Source organism: Pyrus communis, chromosome 17 (assembly GCF_041283825.1).
Source record: "Pyrus communis isolate YQ-2024b chromosome 17, ASM4128382v1, whole genome shotgun sequence".
In the NCBI taxonomy this organism is placed as follows: domain Eukaryota; kingdom Viridiplantae; phylum Streptophyta; class Magnoliopsida; order Rosales; family Rosaceae; genus Pyrus; species Pyrus communis.
Genome location: NC_142581.1, coordinates 3,873,218 through 3,889,265, shown reverse-complemented (window position 1 = coordinate 3,889,265; position 16,048 = coordinate 3,873,218). Strand labels below are relative to the sequence as shown.

At 37.8% G+C, this 16,048-nt stretch overlaps 3 protein-coding genes across 4 annotated transcripts; 1 reads left to right on the top strand and 2 right to left on the bottom strand.

Moving 5' to 3' along the window:
* Positions 1–112: 112 nt before the first annotated feature.
* On the bottom strand, positions 113–2,612 carry LOC137749532 (biotin carboxyl carrier protein of acetyl-CoA carboxylase, chloroplastic). 2 transcript variants are annotated; one of them, XM_068489640.2, is made up of 7 exons: positions 2,133–2,612; positions 1,602–1,655; positions 1,360–1,514; positions 933–1,257; positions 687–758; positions 522–587; positions 113–439 (listed from the first exon to the last, which is right to left on the bottom strand). In XM_068489640.2, the coding sequence occupies exons 1-7, from the start codon at positions 2,289–2,291 to the stop codon at positions 416–418; spliced, it is 855 nt and encodes a 284-aa protein (XP_068345741.2). In that variant the 5' UTR covers positions 2,292–2,612; the 3' UTR covers positions 113–415. The 2 variants fall into 2 exon arrangements, with proteins under 2 accessions (XP_068345741.2, XP_088545112.1); XM_088688986.1 differs by having other exon boundaries at positions 1,360–1,655; positions 2,133–2,556.
* A 1,361-nt stretch (positions 2,613–3,973) lies between these two features.
* Positions 3,974–7,769, bottom strand: LOC137707807 (putative mitochondrial-processing peptidase subunit beta, mitochondrial). Its single transcript, XM_068446723.2, has 9 exons — positions 6,981–7,769; positions 6,411–6,575; positions 6,105–6,242; positions 5,856–6,007; positions 5,633–5,741; positions 5,129–5,227; positions 4,863–4,928; positions 4,450–4,557; positions 3,974–4,329 (listed from the first exon to the last, which is right to left on the bottom strand). The coding sequence occupies exons 1-9, from the start codon at positions 7,653–7,655 to the stop codon at positions 4,243–4,245; spliced, it is 1,599 nt and encodes a 532-aa protein (XP_068302824.2). The 5' UTR covers positions 7,656–7,769; the 3' UTR covers positions 3,974–4,242.
* A 156-nt stretch (positions 7,770–7,925) lies between these two features.
* LOC137749367 (small ribosomal subunit protein eS19x) lies at positions 7,926–9,728 on the top strand. The gene is made up of 4 exons (XM_068489462.2): positions 7,926–8,120; positions 8,918–9,008; positions 9,115–9,298; positions 9,414–9,728. Exons 1-4 carry the CDS (start codon positions 8,037–8,039, stop codon positions 9,484–9,486), a joined length of 432 nt encoding a protein of 143 aa, XP_068345563.1. The 5' UTR covers positions 7,926–8,036; the 3' UTR covers positions 9,487–9,728.
* The last annotated feature ends 6,320 nt before the right edge of the window (positions 9,729–16,048 follow it).

The window sequence follows — 16,048 nt, the reverse complement described above, 5'->3', positions numbered from 1 at the left end:
GAAGTGATTCCGCCCTCCCAAAGCCGAAAAGCGAGTTTAGATTGAAGCACTTTGCAAACAATGAAGAATAAGCTGAATGTATAATACACAATGAGTTTTATATGCAACAAAATAATTAAAAACGAACTTCTTCATACATAATTTGTAAAACTGACTTACAAAGAAAAAAGGCATAACAAAAGTTTAAGGAGAGCACATTGCTTGATCTTTGATAACACACCACGGCCTCTGTCCCTAACACTATAAAAATGTGAATTCCGACAATCTTTCGACAACTGAAACAAACATTATTTAAATTTAAGTTACAAGAGAACATAAACAGTATCAAAAAGTCCTTCGAGAATTAAACATCTTCAAAGAGTGTCTATCACCAAAAACCTTCAAAAAAATTTCGTCCGAACCTTGCTCAATGCTCTCATGGTACTATGACAAAAAGAGGCTGCATAGAAGCAGAAAAATCGCTTAGATTAACACATTATTCGAGAGTACTTATGTGAGAGAGAGGCAGTAAGATTACTTACCGTGTCTACGCTCACTGGTTTAGTATCTTCGACCAGTATCTCAGCAACGGTTCCAGATTGATCAGCCTGCAGAAGGATGAAAGGAACAATTAGTTGAGAAAACTTTCCAATGAAAGTAAAGCCACATCAGTGCATATCATCGACTACAGCAATGTAAAAACAAACCTCAATTTCGTTCATCAATTTCATGGCCTCAATGATGCAAATAACTTGACCTTTCTGAACTTTATCTCCAACCTGAACATTTATTTGAGTAACACAGAGCGTAAGCACTCTCAAGGGCTAACGCAACATTTCGATATGTTAATATGGAAGACATGTTCATGCGCACACATAATTTAGGTAATGATGTGTGTCATCTCCCATATCTCGTGGAACTCAAGCTTTAATAGATAAGTAACAGACACTTACCTTAACAAAAGGTGGTTCACCAGGTGCAGGACTGCGGTAAAAGGTTCCAGCCATGGGGCATTTCAGTGGAGGGTGAGATGATGTGCTTGTCTTTGCAGGGGCGGGTAATGCAGGTGCTGCTGGACCGGGTGCTGGAGCAGGAGCAGGAGCTGATGCTGGTGCTAGTGCTGGTGCTTGTTGAGGTGGTGGTATGGAATAATAGTGTGCTGGTTGTTGGGAAACGGGAGCTGGTGGTGGTGGCGCCAAAGCTTCTTTTTTTCTAATCACAAGCTCTAAATCTAGTTGCTTCATTTCCAGCTCCACAATGTCTCTCGAATCAACTAACCTGCTCATGAAAATGATATCATGTTAATGAAAATAATTGATGTCCAAAACATAGTCGATGCTATATGGATACCAATTACAAACAAGAGTCGCAGCAACTTACTTAACAAGGTCTGAAACTTGAGCCATGAATGCGGAGATTGATGCTGCATCTGGAATATTGGTTTGACCGGAAGACTCGTCTTTCCCTTCCTGTGATCCATCTTCAGACTTCTTGTTGTTTATGGGTACAGAATTTGAGGATTTCTCAGCTGTAACCTTTGGATTCAGAAAGTAATCAATTATACATTCAATACGACGGTGCCAATCAAACCCACCTACTAAACTGATTCCAAACAGTTTTACCTCATTAAGCTGTGCCTGCACTTTCCAGGAAGAGGATTGCTTCCTGACGGAGCTCTACACAAGTTAACCATATGATCAGAAAACAATTATTAATGGCAACTTATCACGTAAAATCTAGATTGCGATACGTATAACTGTCACTGCTACAAAAAACCTATTGAAAAATGAAAGCATAGAGTAATGATTATAGCAAAATCAAATCAATTATCGGTCGAAGCTTGCTGGTTTAATCCAAAGACAGCATTTTGGTAAGAATTTGTAACATTACTAAGTTACAGCTTAATCAAAATCCTAATTGTGATTAACAAATTCTTCAACTACAAGAATTTCAATGCACACAACAGTATTTCCCACGTGTTAAATTCAATTTATTATTTTAATATTCAAGAAGCTTCCGAAATGAAGATATACAACCTATACAAACATACCCATTTGAGCAAATTACAAGATTAGAGCATGAAATTACAAAAAGCAATGAAATTTACACAAACAAAGCTTAAACAAGTAAAGGGTATGCGGAATTAATCACACCTGAAGGCCAGAAATCTGCAGAGAGGGAATGGGGCAGCGATTGAGGCAGTTGTGGAAGGACAGGAGGTGCTGGTGCGGCTGCGACGGCCGGGCGGCGGAGCCGAGGCGGGTAACGGGGGCGGCGCACGCCTTGGGACAGGGGACAGTGAAGGAATCCATTGGAGTGTGCGGTGAAGCAAAGCAAAAGCAGAGTGAGCTCCTCGTTTTGATTCCCGCAGAGAGATGGGAATTGGGACTGGGGAAATGGGGAGGTGGGATCTGAAGGGGGAATGGGAATGGTGGGGGAGGGATATGTAGACGAGGGAGGGGCGATGAGATCCAAGAGGTGGGTTTGTTTTGGTGTTTGGGGACTGAGAAATCTGAGAGAGGGGGGAAGTGCGCAGAAGGGAAAGGACTGGATGTTAAGTGCAATGTGTGTTTTATTCTCTACTTAATCACGTTGTGTTTCTTTGTTTTCCGATACTTACAATGTGAGGAGAGAGAGAGAGAGAGAGAGAGGAGAGAGAGACACTATATTGAAAAACCCACTCTCCTTAACTAACAGCTAACAACTCACGCGCCTCTCTCTCTCTCTTCTGTTTCTCTCTCTAGAATTAAAGGGCCCTACATAGTACATATCCACATTGACAGTATTGATACGCATTGACATTGTGTTTGGGTTTCCTTCCAACTCCAACTGCAAATGGTTGTGTGGACGACTTTAGTGAAATTTTTAGTGTGCCGAAAACACGATCTTATACGTTAAATGTTATAATATAAGTGGTTAAAATATTTTTTAAGTGTCTAACTACTTGTATTATGACATTAGGTGTAACATGCCGTATTCTCAACATACTAAAAAATCTCTTCAACTGAGGGCCCTTGGTTTCTTTTTAACTTTTAATCTTTCCCATTTATGAATTCATGACTATCCTTTTTTGGATATTTTTCATTAGGGCTTAATAAGATATGATATGATTAAACCTACATCATAAAAACAACCTTGGTTTCAGTTCGTTTCAATTAATTAGTTTGGAATTATAAGTCTAATAAAATTAAAAATGATAATAGTATCAAAATGGGAGTTTGTGGCATTTGCATTGAGTAAAATGTAACAGAAGCAATCCAATATAATCCTTTGTACCAAACAAGGCTTTACAAGACAAATGTGATTAGACAAGTTTGTTAAGTCCACCCCATAAACTCAAGTTCAAATCTTTATTTCCCTATAGATTAGAATAGTAGTTTATAAATGGATATAATCAAATGCATGACTATATACATCACATTTTGAATTTAAGTAGTAATAGTTATTTGACCCTCCGAATTATTATTTGTGGTATATTAACCCCTTAAACTATTTGAAATTAGCTAGCCATCCCCTCGCCATCGATTAAATTTCATTTACTTTACCATCAAATGCCAACATGAGTCTAGCACCTGATTCCCTCTTGAAATAAAGTTGTCGTAGTATTTGACAGCAAAGTTGATGAAAATAATTCAGAAGATTAACTTCAACTAGAGTAATAGTTCAAAGAGTTGGAAGGCAAAGCCTTTTAAAGGCAGCCATGCCAAAAAGCTTTAGACTTGTTTGATGGTAAATTACGACGGCTTTGACAAGGCAGGAGAAGCTATTCTTGTCCGCGCGTGGAACTATCCAAACAAAAATTCCCAATTCGAGAGTAAGAATTTCGACCTCCAAAACATTTAAAAAGGCAGTAGGCATGAGTTCAGGCGACGGTTGAGCTACCAAGTCGACTATTTAATTTGCACACCAAAATTGGTGAAATAATGAATGCAGGTAAACCAAATAACTTGGCAAGTTTATTCACAAATTGCCGAGAGAGCTCAGTAGAAACGCATTTCGAAAATCTGTCTAGCAAATCACATTCACATTCGCAGTCGTCGTCATCGTCGTTGATGCTTATTGAAGAAAATGCAAGTGTTACAAAACAGTGAGAGAACCTACAACATATTTGTGGGTGGGTGTGAGGGAAGAAATATACCAGCCTTCAATACCTCTCTCTCCGCGGCCGGTAACTAAATCGCATAAAAGCGATAAAATATTCCAAGACCAAATCGATCGTGAAGGACAATTATGAAATAATTAAGGCAAAGAGAAACTAGGAGCTTAGTATCTGTTCCAATAGGTGCGGCGTCTGAACCAGTTGTAGTCGGGCAATTTTGTAATCGGACCCATGGCTGCAATTGTGATATCCTGCCGACAGCAACAAACAATCACAAGTATGAGGGTTTGGTTACATGATCTACGAGGTTGAGAGAATACTCTTTATGTATTATAAATTATGACAAGTTAGGTAACAGATTGTACTCATACCCTGTCATAGATGAATCGGTTGGCAACACGTTTGATGGTGCTTGCATCAACAGAATCAATTCTAGCAAACAGCTCGGGTAAGGGGATTCTTCGACCATATGTAAGTAACTGCAAAAGCAGTGTCAAAAAACAACAGGGACAGAATCAGCTTCCAGTACAGACATTAGTTCTTGTAGTCTACTCTTACATTGTCACTAGAACTAGGCAATAACGATCAACACTAGGTACCGATTTTCAATTACCGCAATTAAACTCAGCCAGCAAACATATACCAATTCCAATTAAATGTAATAAAGACTACAAATAAGCTTGGGGAATCATCCCAGGTCTAGGTAACTAGATCAAATTAGCAACTCCAATTGTTCGAAGCTGATTGCTCTCAACAGTGTTTCTATATGGGAAGAAAAAAGTACCTGACGCCCAATATCTTCAGCTACGGCACTTGTCCCATCCAAATACAGGAGCAGCGAAGATTTCAACTGCCAGAAAAGAAACAATGATAAGTGGGTCAACTTATATATAGTGGTATGTTCAGAAACATGCAATGACCAAAGGAGAACATAACTGTTTTACCATTTTTATATTGGGCACCGCCAAAAAAAATACAAATTAAAACATGCATAATTGCTTAAGAAAGCATGAATCTAGAAGTGAAGCAGAGTTAGAAATCAAGTGCTACCTGATTACGAGCACGAATAACATCAGCTTCTGAAACTCGATAAACTAACTTGGTGACCTCATACATGATTGCATAGGCCAAATCATCTAAGCAATCCGCCTGCAATTAAAACAAAACACAATATGAGTTGTAGAAGTAAATTAGTATGAGTAACTAGTTGGTAATGCATAAATAAACATATACAATTGTTTATCACAATAAAGGGGGAGGGAGAGGGAGGGGGAAAGAAAGATAGAGATAAAGAACAAGAGGAGAAGAAATAATTGGTTAGGTGATTGTCCAGTAGTTTCATCCTTCGGCTCCACCTAATTCCACTCGAACTAAAAATAAGACTAATCTTCCTCGGTAGTTCCCCAAATTTCCAAATTAAAATACAATAACTACTTCCAAAGTCGACAACTCCTTGGTGTTCAACAGAAGAATTAAGCCCAAGTAAAAAATTTGGGTTGAAAAGAAATAACCAGTGAAAACAACTAAGATTCATATCACAAAAGACAATCTCACCGGAGCAGTAGCAAAAACACCGAATAAGCCAGTATCCTTATAGTTGGTGTTGAAAGACATATAGCTTTCTGCTATGTCATTAATGGCAACCCTCTGTGCCAGTTCTGAACTGTTTACAACAAAGCAACCAAAGTTAAACATTGCATGATCTTCAAAAATATAAACTCAGAGTTGATATCAAGTATTCAACCCACAGAAATTGAAAACCATGTAAATTGCTCACCCCATGTGCTTTCCACCACCAGCATTTTTATTCCATGAACCCAGCATCGCTTGCATGACCATTAGAGGAATAGAGTCGGGATCAGTCCAAGATGCACCACTGAACGCAACCGCAAAATGTGCCAAAGGCAAGTCATCATCCACAATTCTGACCTGATTTTCACAACATCAATAGAAATGTATAAATTATAAGAGAAAGCAAAAACATTAAGTACAAGAAAAAAGTTAAATAAGAGGATACATGCATTACCTCAGAACCGGTAAAAAATGAAGGTTCTTTCGCAACCAACTGACCGGCAGTGGTAGGATCTCCTGAGAGTTTTGTGAACAAACCCTTAACTGACCCAACAAGATCTTCATGCTTGATAGCTCCTGAAGCAGCAATAACCTAAAATAGAACAAGTTAAGCACAGGACAGTCAACTTCTGGAAACAAACTCCTGATTATCAATGTGTCGTGTAAAGTAATACCAAAGGGCAATGACAACACCACTTCCATGCTTTCCTATATAGTACAAACAAAAATTTTAAACAAAAATTCATAAATATTAAATTACCATTCTGGGAGCAGTGTAATGTGTTTTGATATAGTTCTGAAGATGCTCTTTGGAGATGGTCTTAATGTTGTTAGCAGGTCCAAGAATAGTTCTGGCTAGAGGAGAGTACTGGAATGCAGTTGCATGAAGATGGTCAAAAATGACTTCTTCGGGTTGTTTCTCGACCTGCAGTACCAAGGCGATGATATGAACATTTATTCAAAAGCATTATGAACCAATCTTGGATAGTGTACATTTCCATTACAAGCAACCTCAACTTTAACAGTTTTCGGGATCCCTATCAAAGTTTTTCATACAAGTCACAAAATAAGAGTAAATATGTAATTGTTCACAAGCTACTGCGAAATGTCCGGTTCAAGTCTAGAAGAGTGTATCTAATCAATGCATATATCCAGGAACATTTTCTCATTAAAGTTCACAAATTTCATATAAATCAAGTTACTTTGAATGCTATTGAACATTTAAAATTTTCACATCCATAGCAGGCAACATTGAAAATCACTAATCCCCGAAAATCCAAACAACCCCAATACCTCAATTTTCTAAAAGTTTTAGTTTTTACGAGATTACCTCCTCCATTTCCCTCAAAATCACATCGCGCTCGCGCAAAATCCGGTCCTCATCGAACTTGGAGTTCTGCAAGATATCAGCCAAAATCGAAAGGGCCTTCGGCACATCGGAATCGAGCACCTTGGCATAGTACGTGGTCTGCTCCCTCGATGTGTACGCATTCAAGTGACCTCCCATGTTCTCGACCTCCTCCTCCAGATCACGGGCCGTCCTCTGCTCCGTCCCCTTGAAGATCATGTGCTCCAGGAAATGCGCAGTGCCGTTGGTCTCGTCGTCTTCGAACCTTGACCCGGCGTCGATCCAGACTCCAACAGTGGCGGTCTTAGACGCGAGGTTCGACTCGGTGGCCACCCGAAGGCCGTTGGGGAGTGTGGTGACACGTGTCTCGGGTGCGGTGAGGATGTGGCTGTGGTCCGTGAGACTCGGGTGGGGCGACCCGTACTTAAGGAACCTCGGGTCCGGGTTCTCGAGCCTTTTGATCTTCGATTTGACGCCCTCGGCCAATCGATCGTAGATCATGGCGGTTGGTGGAGGAGGGGAGGGGAGGGATGGGGATGAAGGTGACGTAGCGACGGCGGGTGAGGTCGATTGGGATCGGACGGCTGCGGTGAGAGCAGACGGCGGTCTATGGGGCCGGCGGCGAGCTAGGGTAGTAAGAAGGTGCTTCATCGCCATGGCTGTCTCAGTAAGAGGCCTTCTAGGGTTTCGGTTTGGGGGAAACGAAATACGGCAAAGAAGTGCGAACTGCGATTGCAGAGGCTCAGCTGTTCAAGTAAGGGACGAAACACCTTTTACGACGTCGTTTCTATGCTTGCTTTGGGCTGTGAAACAGAACAAATTGGGCCCTTATCCGAGGCCCATTATTTCTGGTCAAACTCGGCAGTCGGGTCTAAAAAAGGGCCCAAATCGACAGAAAGAAAGAGCTATAAATAAATTGCGAAAGCAGAACGAGAAACCCTAGAGCGAGAGCGAGAGCCATCTTCTTCGTCAGCCTCCTCAGTCTCATATCTCATCAGCTCAGAGGCGCTTTAATTTGCTTCTCTCTGATTTCCAGCAATGGCGACTGCGAAAACTGTGAAGGATGTTTCCCCTCACGAATTTGTCAAGGCTTACGCCGCCCATCTGAAGCGATCTGGAAAGGTATTCCTACTAAACCCCCTGTTTGGATTCCGAGAAAATGATGGAAAATCGATAAAAATTTCTTAGAAAGCGATCCCTTTTGCCTTCGATGTTCGTTATTGTTTATTTATTTTTTTATTTTTTTATTTTTTTATTTTTATAAAAATTTAAAAAAGTTTGAACCTTTACACTAGTTTGTTGAAATTGTAGCTGACTTGTGTTTTGTCTTTTAAACACCTTGTTTGGATTCCGAGAAAATGGAGGAAAATTATAGAAAACACTCGGAAAATGATGCCCCTTTTGCTTCTGTTGCTTGTAATTAACCATTTTTCTAGAAACATTTAAGAAAGCTTGGAAATTTACATTATTTTGTTGAAATTGTAGCTGATTTATGTTTAGTTAATATGCCGTGGTGAATGCAATTACAACTTGTTATGAAGTATCTAATTTGCCTTATTGGATTGTACATATTTGATTGAATCTTGCCTTGCTTATGGTTGTCGTGGTTTTTTTTTCCCTCACTTTTTCGTATATGTTGTTTACTTGAAAATTTGATGGTGGTTGTCGTGTTATAAGCCCGGAAGTAATAAGATCTCGAAGTAGATTGTGCTGTTCTGGATGATTTTGATGAAGTTATGTTTAGCAAGCTGCTCTGTTAATATTGTGTACAATTGTAGAATTTTTCTCTAGTCAAGTTCATTTAGGATTTTGAACTTATTTCGAGGGTGTAATTTTCTGTGTTTTTCTTATTCATTATGTCATTTCCATACCGTGTTTATGAGTCCATTTGGTTTTGAACTTTTGATGTTTGTGAGCAGGTTGAGCTTCCTCCATGGACTGATATCGTTAAGACTGGAAGATTCAAGGAGTTGGCTCCTTATGATCCTGACTGGTACTATGTCAGAGCTGGTGAGCATTCTTTCGCTTTTGATTATGCCGTTGTACTTATTTGTTTACGTTTCCCAAATTGTTCGTTGTTTGTGGTATTGACGATGTGACTTTCAATAATGTGCAGCCTCCATGGCAAGGAAGATCTACTTGAGGGGAGGACTTGGTGTAGGTGCCTTCCGTAGGATTTATGGTGGAAGCCAGAGGAATGGAAGTCGTCCACCACATTTCTGTGAGAGCAGTGGTGCTATTGCCCGACACATTCTCCAACAGTTACAGAAATTGAACATCGTTGATGTTGACCCAAAGGGGTGAGTGATGTGGTTGATATATCATCTATAAACTGTTAAGATTTTGTTGGGCAGCATTGGCTTGTTTTGTTTCCTCGCCTCTGACCGAGCATTTTTACTTTTGAACTTGTGACAGGGGGAGGAGAATCACATCTAACGGGCAACGCGATCTTGACCAAGTTGCAGGCCGGATTGTGGTAACCCCATGAGCTACGGATTTCTTAGAACCGCGCGGGCACTAGCATTTTCTATAATTTTAGGTTCCAATTCTATTTAGTTGAATGCGAGGTTGCAATATGTTATGAGGGAAACATGTTTTTTGTTTTGTTAATTTTAGTTGGTTTGGCAATCTTTTCTTTTCCACCCGGAACTTCATCCGTGTTTTGACGATCTTTATGTCTTCTGAAACATCATCTGAATTGTGTTATGATATTTTATAATGTTTTGTCCACGGGATGTTACCTTTTTTCTGCCTATTTTTTTATTTTCAATCTTGTGATTCAATCGCAGTTCAATTGATAATAATGATTGTGTTTTAATCAAAGTTTCTTACAAACTTTTGGAAACCTACGACTTTTGTCTTCAACTTTCCAATAAAAAAAATGACATCTTAGTGTTCATCCAACATCTGCACTAACTATGGTAATGGTACCCATTTCGAACCCCCGATGAGCACAGTGCAGAGTCTTTGTTAAAGCCAAAACGATTGTTCAAGTATGCTAAATATTGTTTTTCACAACATCACGTCAAAGTACAATTTTACTTGTACATTTAACTGATATTTAACGGAAAAATTACTTTTGAACTAAATTTGTTAACCGACTACATTACACTACACGGGTTTAAATCCGCATTTTTTACCACAAGAGTTTATTTTTCAAATAATTACGAGAACCATTTATCTGATTTGGCCTTATTTAGATGTTAATGTACCTATGTATTTATTATTAGGGACGCTTGATCTAATTTACAAACCAGCAATTGGCACGCACATATTGCGTGTGTAACGACCTTCATACCCGCTTTTCTCATCAACTCTCATCGGCTCCTCTTCATCCACACATGCCACTAAATAACAGGCTCCAATCCAAAGTGGCTCTTTTTATGTTACAAAAAAAAAAAAAAAAATGTGGCTCTTTTTAAGAAACTGCTAAATGGTGTCAAAGAAATGCTAAACACAGCCCGACTGCAATTCGCGCGGGTGCTGAAGTCTGCTCTTAATGCAGTTGACGACGGTCTTGTGGACTACAGGTGACAGCTCGACCTCGATATCCTCCAAACATCAGGGTAAACAGTGCTGGCTTGCGTGGTGCGCAAAAAATTATATGCATGTTCTCAGCGTATACATTCATTAAATGGCTTACGTCATCTTCGGATGTCAGCCAGCACGTGACCATCCTTTTGTCCTTTGGACATCGGGATCGAGGCGTATCAAATGGTACCATCAGTTATCATCCGTATTTCTAAAGACTCCGCACTCTTATTCATATTTGTGTGTGCTAACTACTTTGCCAATGTTTCCAATGCAGCAACTTGCTGGAGATGCCACATTCTTATTCTATGGCTCTCAGGAAGAGAATGAAGGGAAGACGGCTTATACGCTGCGCAGGCGTCCGGATTTCTAGCATTTTTTCAGGAGACAATGTTAAGCAGTTTTCAGGGCCTGTTAATATTACATGACCATACGAGGTTAACATAAAAAAAAACAGTAAAATTCATGTTCATGTAATTACTAAATTGCCCATAAATTTTATTTGTATTTAGTTTTAATTAAAGGATTAGAATAGTAATTTTTTAGAATTTTAGTGGACGACCAAAGTTCTATTAATATTAACAAGCATATGCCCCACATTTTGTGTGTGAAAATAATTTTTATTTTTATTTTAAAATAGGAAGGAGAAAGGAAGAAAAAAGTGCATGTGGATTGGGGAGAGAAGTTTTTTTTTTTTATTATTTTATTTTTCAAAATTAGAGGATGTTAAGATCTTTTTGGGTGAGGCTTTGAAAAAAAATTGTAAAATTTAGTGTGTGTGAATTTACTTTACTGCCCATGTTTTTTTCTTCTTTAAACAAACAATTTTACCGACACTAAAGGGAAATGATGTGCTTAGCCTCACAATAAGTTAGTAATAATATGGTTCACATTCACTTTTGGCAAGAATTGAATCTAAAACCTCTCACTTACAGATAAAAAGTAATACAATTAGACTGTAGTTCTAAATAGCACACACGATACACTTCGACCGATTTGTTTTCAACAAAACTGCTGCATTACTTTTAGTGAACAGTACTGTCAAAACAATATTCGATTATACAATCTAGAAACCAAATAAGTCTATGACCAAAATAGCCAGTGGAGAGTAAAACGGCGACAATGACGCCTTCAGAGTCTCAAAACCAAATAAGTGATTTGGACCAAAATAAACAAAGTAAAGGGGCAAAAATGTCGCTTTCAGGGTCTCGAAACCAAATTAGTCCATGACCAGCAAACCAAATACCTCACTAAGTTGCTTTCAATATACGGTCTCAAAAGCAATTAAGTCCACCCAAAAAAAGGAAAGGGATCCGGCGAACGGTCTCAAAACCAATTATGTCCATCAAAAAAAGAAAAATGATAGTCGTTGAATCTTTTTTTTGGAGATCCTGTGATTATAACGGTTCATCGTACATTATGAAATCAGAAATTATTTCAAAATTTAAAATTAAATATAAATAATACTAAATAAAAAATGACCGTACAATATACGATGAACAACCATGATCATGAGATCCCAACATCTCTAGAAAAATAATCCAGGATCCTTTTCCCCAATAAGTCGCTTTCAGTAAACATTCATACAAAAAGTCGCCTTCAGTATACTGTATCAAAAGCCAACAAAGTCGCTTTCTATCTTTGTTTTGCATGTTCGAAGAAAGTGACCAATCTTATTCCTACACCGGTATAAATATAATCAGAGACAGTCTTCTCTTCTGCGCAACATTCCCGCAGAGCCCAGCTGCACTTTTTCACTCGCAAAATCATGTTTCTGGTTCATTAATTTGCATTTGAAGACGACATCCACGCTCCTTCCCTTCTTCTACCCTTGCCTGCCCACAAAAGTAAGTGCCTTTTTTTTTTGTGCTTTCATTTTGTGCGTAGCTCAAATCGCACTCACCGCCGGACCGTTATGGTACCATTTGAATATCTGCTTGCCATCTTAAGTACTGTCTTAACCTTGATGGCTGCAATTGGCCATATTCTTCGTTGCAAATCTGTTTTGGAGTCCTTAAACAAAACAAAGCAAAAAACAGAGCTCTCGGTTTTCGAAAAGAGAAAACAGAGCTCTTGCGTCTGTGTGTGTGAAGGTGTGACGAGTCTTCGATATGAATTTTGTTTTTGTGTTCCTCTGTACAGAAGTGTCATATATAATCAGATGGATCGGGTCCCAGACGTTGCTGTTAGTGTCCCTCTACATACAGAAATAGAAGGGTAAGTGTATACTCTGCTTGCCTTTTTTATTTTGCCTTTTATTTGGGGCAAATGATGGGGGACCAAAAAGAACTCATTAATTAGCAATTAATCTGTACAACTCAGCTCTTTATAAGTCTAGGCATTTTTTGAGAAATTAAGAGCGTTGGATGTCTAGAACTCTAGATCGATTCATTGTTAACGAACATTGAAGAAAATAGCAGCTAGCTAGGTACTCAGTTACAACCTACCTACTTAATCAGTTGATTTCATATGATATATTGGCTTGATTAATTTATAGGTATATCATACGTTCTCAATTAGTTGATTTTAGATGATATAATGACTTGATTAATTTATAGATATATCATATGTTCTTAATTAGTTGATTTTAGATGATATATCGGTTCGATTAATATATATATATATATATATATATATATATCGATGTATATAACCAACGTTCAATAAGATAAATTCATTAATTGACGTGGTATGTACACATCACTTGTCATATCATATTAGTACACAACAAAAATATGGTCTCTAGCATTTTCTTATTAGTTATATATTGTAGATAATTCATCAATGCAATTCTATTTAATTTTCTCATTAAATATATATATATATAAAGAGATAAATTCATTAATTGATGTGATATGTACATATCACTTGCCATATCATATTAGTACACAACAAAAATATGGTATCTCTAGCATTTTCTTATTAGTTATATATTGTAGATAATTCATTAATGCAATTCTATTTAATTTTCTCATTATATATATATATATATATATATATATATATATATATATATATATATATATATATAACAGCAGAAGTGAAGAACGTTTTGGAAAGGTGCATAAATATATATGTTCCTTCATCGCCATGCTAGGCGGTTTCCTCTCACTGAAGCAAGGAGCTAGAAATGAGTCTCTATTTGACACAGACTATCCGGCTATGGTGTCCCTTATTGTTGCGCTAATTGCTTATGGCGGATTAATAATTGCCTCTAGAATACTCCACGTGCAAGATCACCCTAATTCGGATTTGGCAGAATCAATGATCAATAAGATTAGCCTCCTCTTTGGAACTCTTGCCTTGATTTTAGAAGTGGTAATCCTTGTGCCAGGTTTAGGGAAAGTCGCCGGATTCTTTTGGGTTGGTTGGTTTGTGAAGGTTGTAGCTGAGTACGCCAGCGAATACCTCAAAACGTTGTATGAAAGCGCATTTGCATTAGTTGTTCATACATTTGGTAAATTGGAAGACTATCTGAATATGATCATCCGACGTTTCGCAACAGAACCCGAAGAACAAACTGATGAGCTTCCTTAAGTAACTTTTACCACAGTTTAGGTTTGGGGTATTAGTTTTACTCGTTATTATTTTTCTTTATTATGTTGAGTTAGATTATATTGAATAGGTTGTTGTATCCCGGGTTTGAAACTCCCTCTCCCTTAAATTACTGTAATGGTTTTGAAACTCCCCTCCCCTAAATATTGTAATAATTTCAAAACTCCCTTCCTCAAAATCATTGTAATAGTTTCAAACTCTCTTTCCTTTTTTTTTTTATAATAATAATTTAAGGAGAAACTATATCGAACTCAGCTTGTGCAATATTATAAATATATGATTAGAAAAGCAAGCCTAGTATCAAAACTATAAACCTAAAAAAATACTTGTTCATAACCAAAAGCAGGAGTAGTGTCAAGTATAGAAAAGCAGCTAAGAAGCTAGATATAGGATGTACTTACGCATGATGAGATGAAGAAGAAGGGGTAGTACCGCTCATAGTTACAGGAAGATTCTCAACTGGTTGAATCATCATATTCATATATTGTGTTGTACAAGGTAATAGAAAACGATGAAATTGAAAGAAAATATGATACCTCCATCTTAGGGTTAAAATACATGTATAATATACCTACGTTACAGGGAGAACACAAAAAACCTACTATTTGCCTACTCTAAAGGTGAAAAATAAAATCGGGAAATACCTATAAATATGACAATTTTTTAATCTTGGGACAGAAATAAGATTTTTCCTACATCTTGAAATGACCAGATTACTCTCCCATATAAATGGTTTATCTAAAAATTTAAGCTCTCATTTCTCATTTTGTAGAAAAAGTAATAGTGAGGAGAGAGCGAAAATCTCTCTCCCCAATTCTAGTTCAAAGAACCCTAACCCACCCATCTTCTTCATCCAAGAGCTCTCTCTAACCCACTCATCTTCTTCATCCAAGCTCTCTCTTTCTCTTTCTCTTTCTCTCTCTCTCTCTCTCTCTCTCTCTCTCTCTCTCTCTCTCTCTCTCCCCCCCCCCCTTTCTCCTCTCTTTCTCTACATTTCCAATATGCACAAGAGCTCTCTCTCTTTCTAACCCACTCATCTTCTTCGATTTTTACCTTTGCATTCGTAGGTTTTATGAATTGGGTTTACTTAATTTTGCTTTTTGATTGATGGATTTTTGGAGTTGAAGTGATTGGTTTGGTGTTTTTTGGAGGAGACCCAAATCCTTCATTTTTTATTTTTTATTTTTTATCGTTTCTTTGATTTATATGTGGGTTTTCATTTCTTCTGTCTTCTCCCTCTCTCGATCCAAATTTACAAGCACTAAAATAAGGTTTGGCTTTTGCTGTAATTACATGAAAAAAAAAAACGTATTAAAGGTCAATTGCCTTTTGGAGAAGAGATAAATTTGAGGGAAAAGAGAGAAATTAGAGTGGAAAGTATGAAGAGAGAAGGATATGGACGAAATTGTTTCGTGTACTCGTTCGTTCTCTTGGTATTAAGCCTCGCTCATACATTGTATGTACACGACATGCATAGGACATGCACATAGATTTGAGCTCAACCCAAAAATCCATAGCTCACAGCTCTATCTTTGAAATCAGAAAAATGATTCAATCAGATAAATGGCCCTAAACTTTACATGAAGAATCGAAGATTCATTAATTTGAATTTGGTATCAAATTTAATTGGATTCAAATATTTCAAGGATTTGAAAAAATTGCAATTTGAATGGGCATGAAAAAACCCAACTGGATCAAAAGAAATTGTTTCACGTACTCTTTCACTTTTTTCGTATTTGCAGGGTTTGCCTCTGAATCAAAGTAGTAAACTACGTTAATGCGAAGAGTATAAAAAATGTGAATACGCACCATCTACACATAATACACTATATGCACACCACATGCACATAAAATGTATAGTATATGCACATGACCCTTAACGTCATCTACGTTTTTTGTTAATTTTGTTTGTCGCCGAGTCCAACTAGGTTGCGGTCATACTCACTAAATTCTGAGGCACAACA

Bases quoted from the DNA above. Each gene is read 5' to 3' on its own strand.
- LOC137749367 (XM_068489462.2), top strand. From the start codon at position 8,037: ATGGCGACTGCGAAAACTGTGAAGGATGTTTCCCCTCACGAATTTGTC. The intron at 8,121-8,917 runs GTATTCCTACTA...GTTTGTGAGCAG, and splicing joins ATCTGAAGCGATCTGGAAAG to GTTGAGCTTCCTCCATGGAC. The intron at 9,009-9,114 runs GTGAGCATTCTT...AATAATGTGCAG, and splicing joins CTGGTACTATGTCAGAGCTG to CCTCCATGGCAAGGAAGATC.
- LOC137749532 (XM_088688986.1), bottom strand. From the start codon at position 2,291: ATGGATTCCTTCACTGTCCCCTGTCCCAAGGCGTGCGCCGCCCCCGTT. The intron at 1,656-2,132 runs GTGTGATTAATT...TAACTTGTGTAG, and splicing joins TGCAGATTTCTGGCCTTCAG to AGCTCCGTCAGGAAGCAATC. The intron at 759-932 runs GTAAGTGTCTGT...ATAAATGTTCAG, and splicing joins GTGAACCACCTTTTGTTAAG to GTTGGAGATAAAGTTCAGAA.
- LOC137707807 (XM_068446723.2), bottom strand. From the start codon at position 7,655: ATGGCGATGAAGCACCTTCTTACTACCCTAGCTCGCCGCCGGCCCCAT. The intron at 6,243-6,410 runs GTAATTTAATAT...GTTCTATTTTAG, and splicing joins ATTACACTGCTCCCAGAATG to GTTATTGCTGCTTCAGGAGC. The intron at 4,330-4,449 runs GTATGAGTACAA...TGCTGTCGGCAG, and splicing joins ACCGATTCATCTATGACAGG to GATATCACAATTGCAGCCAT.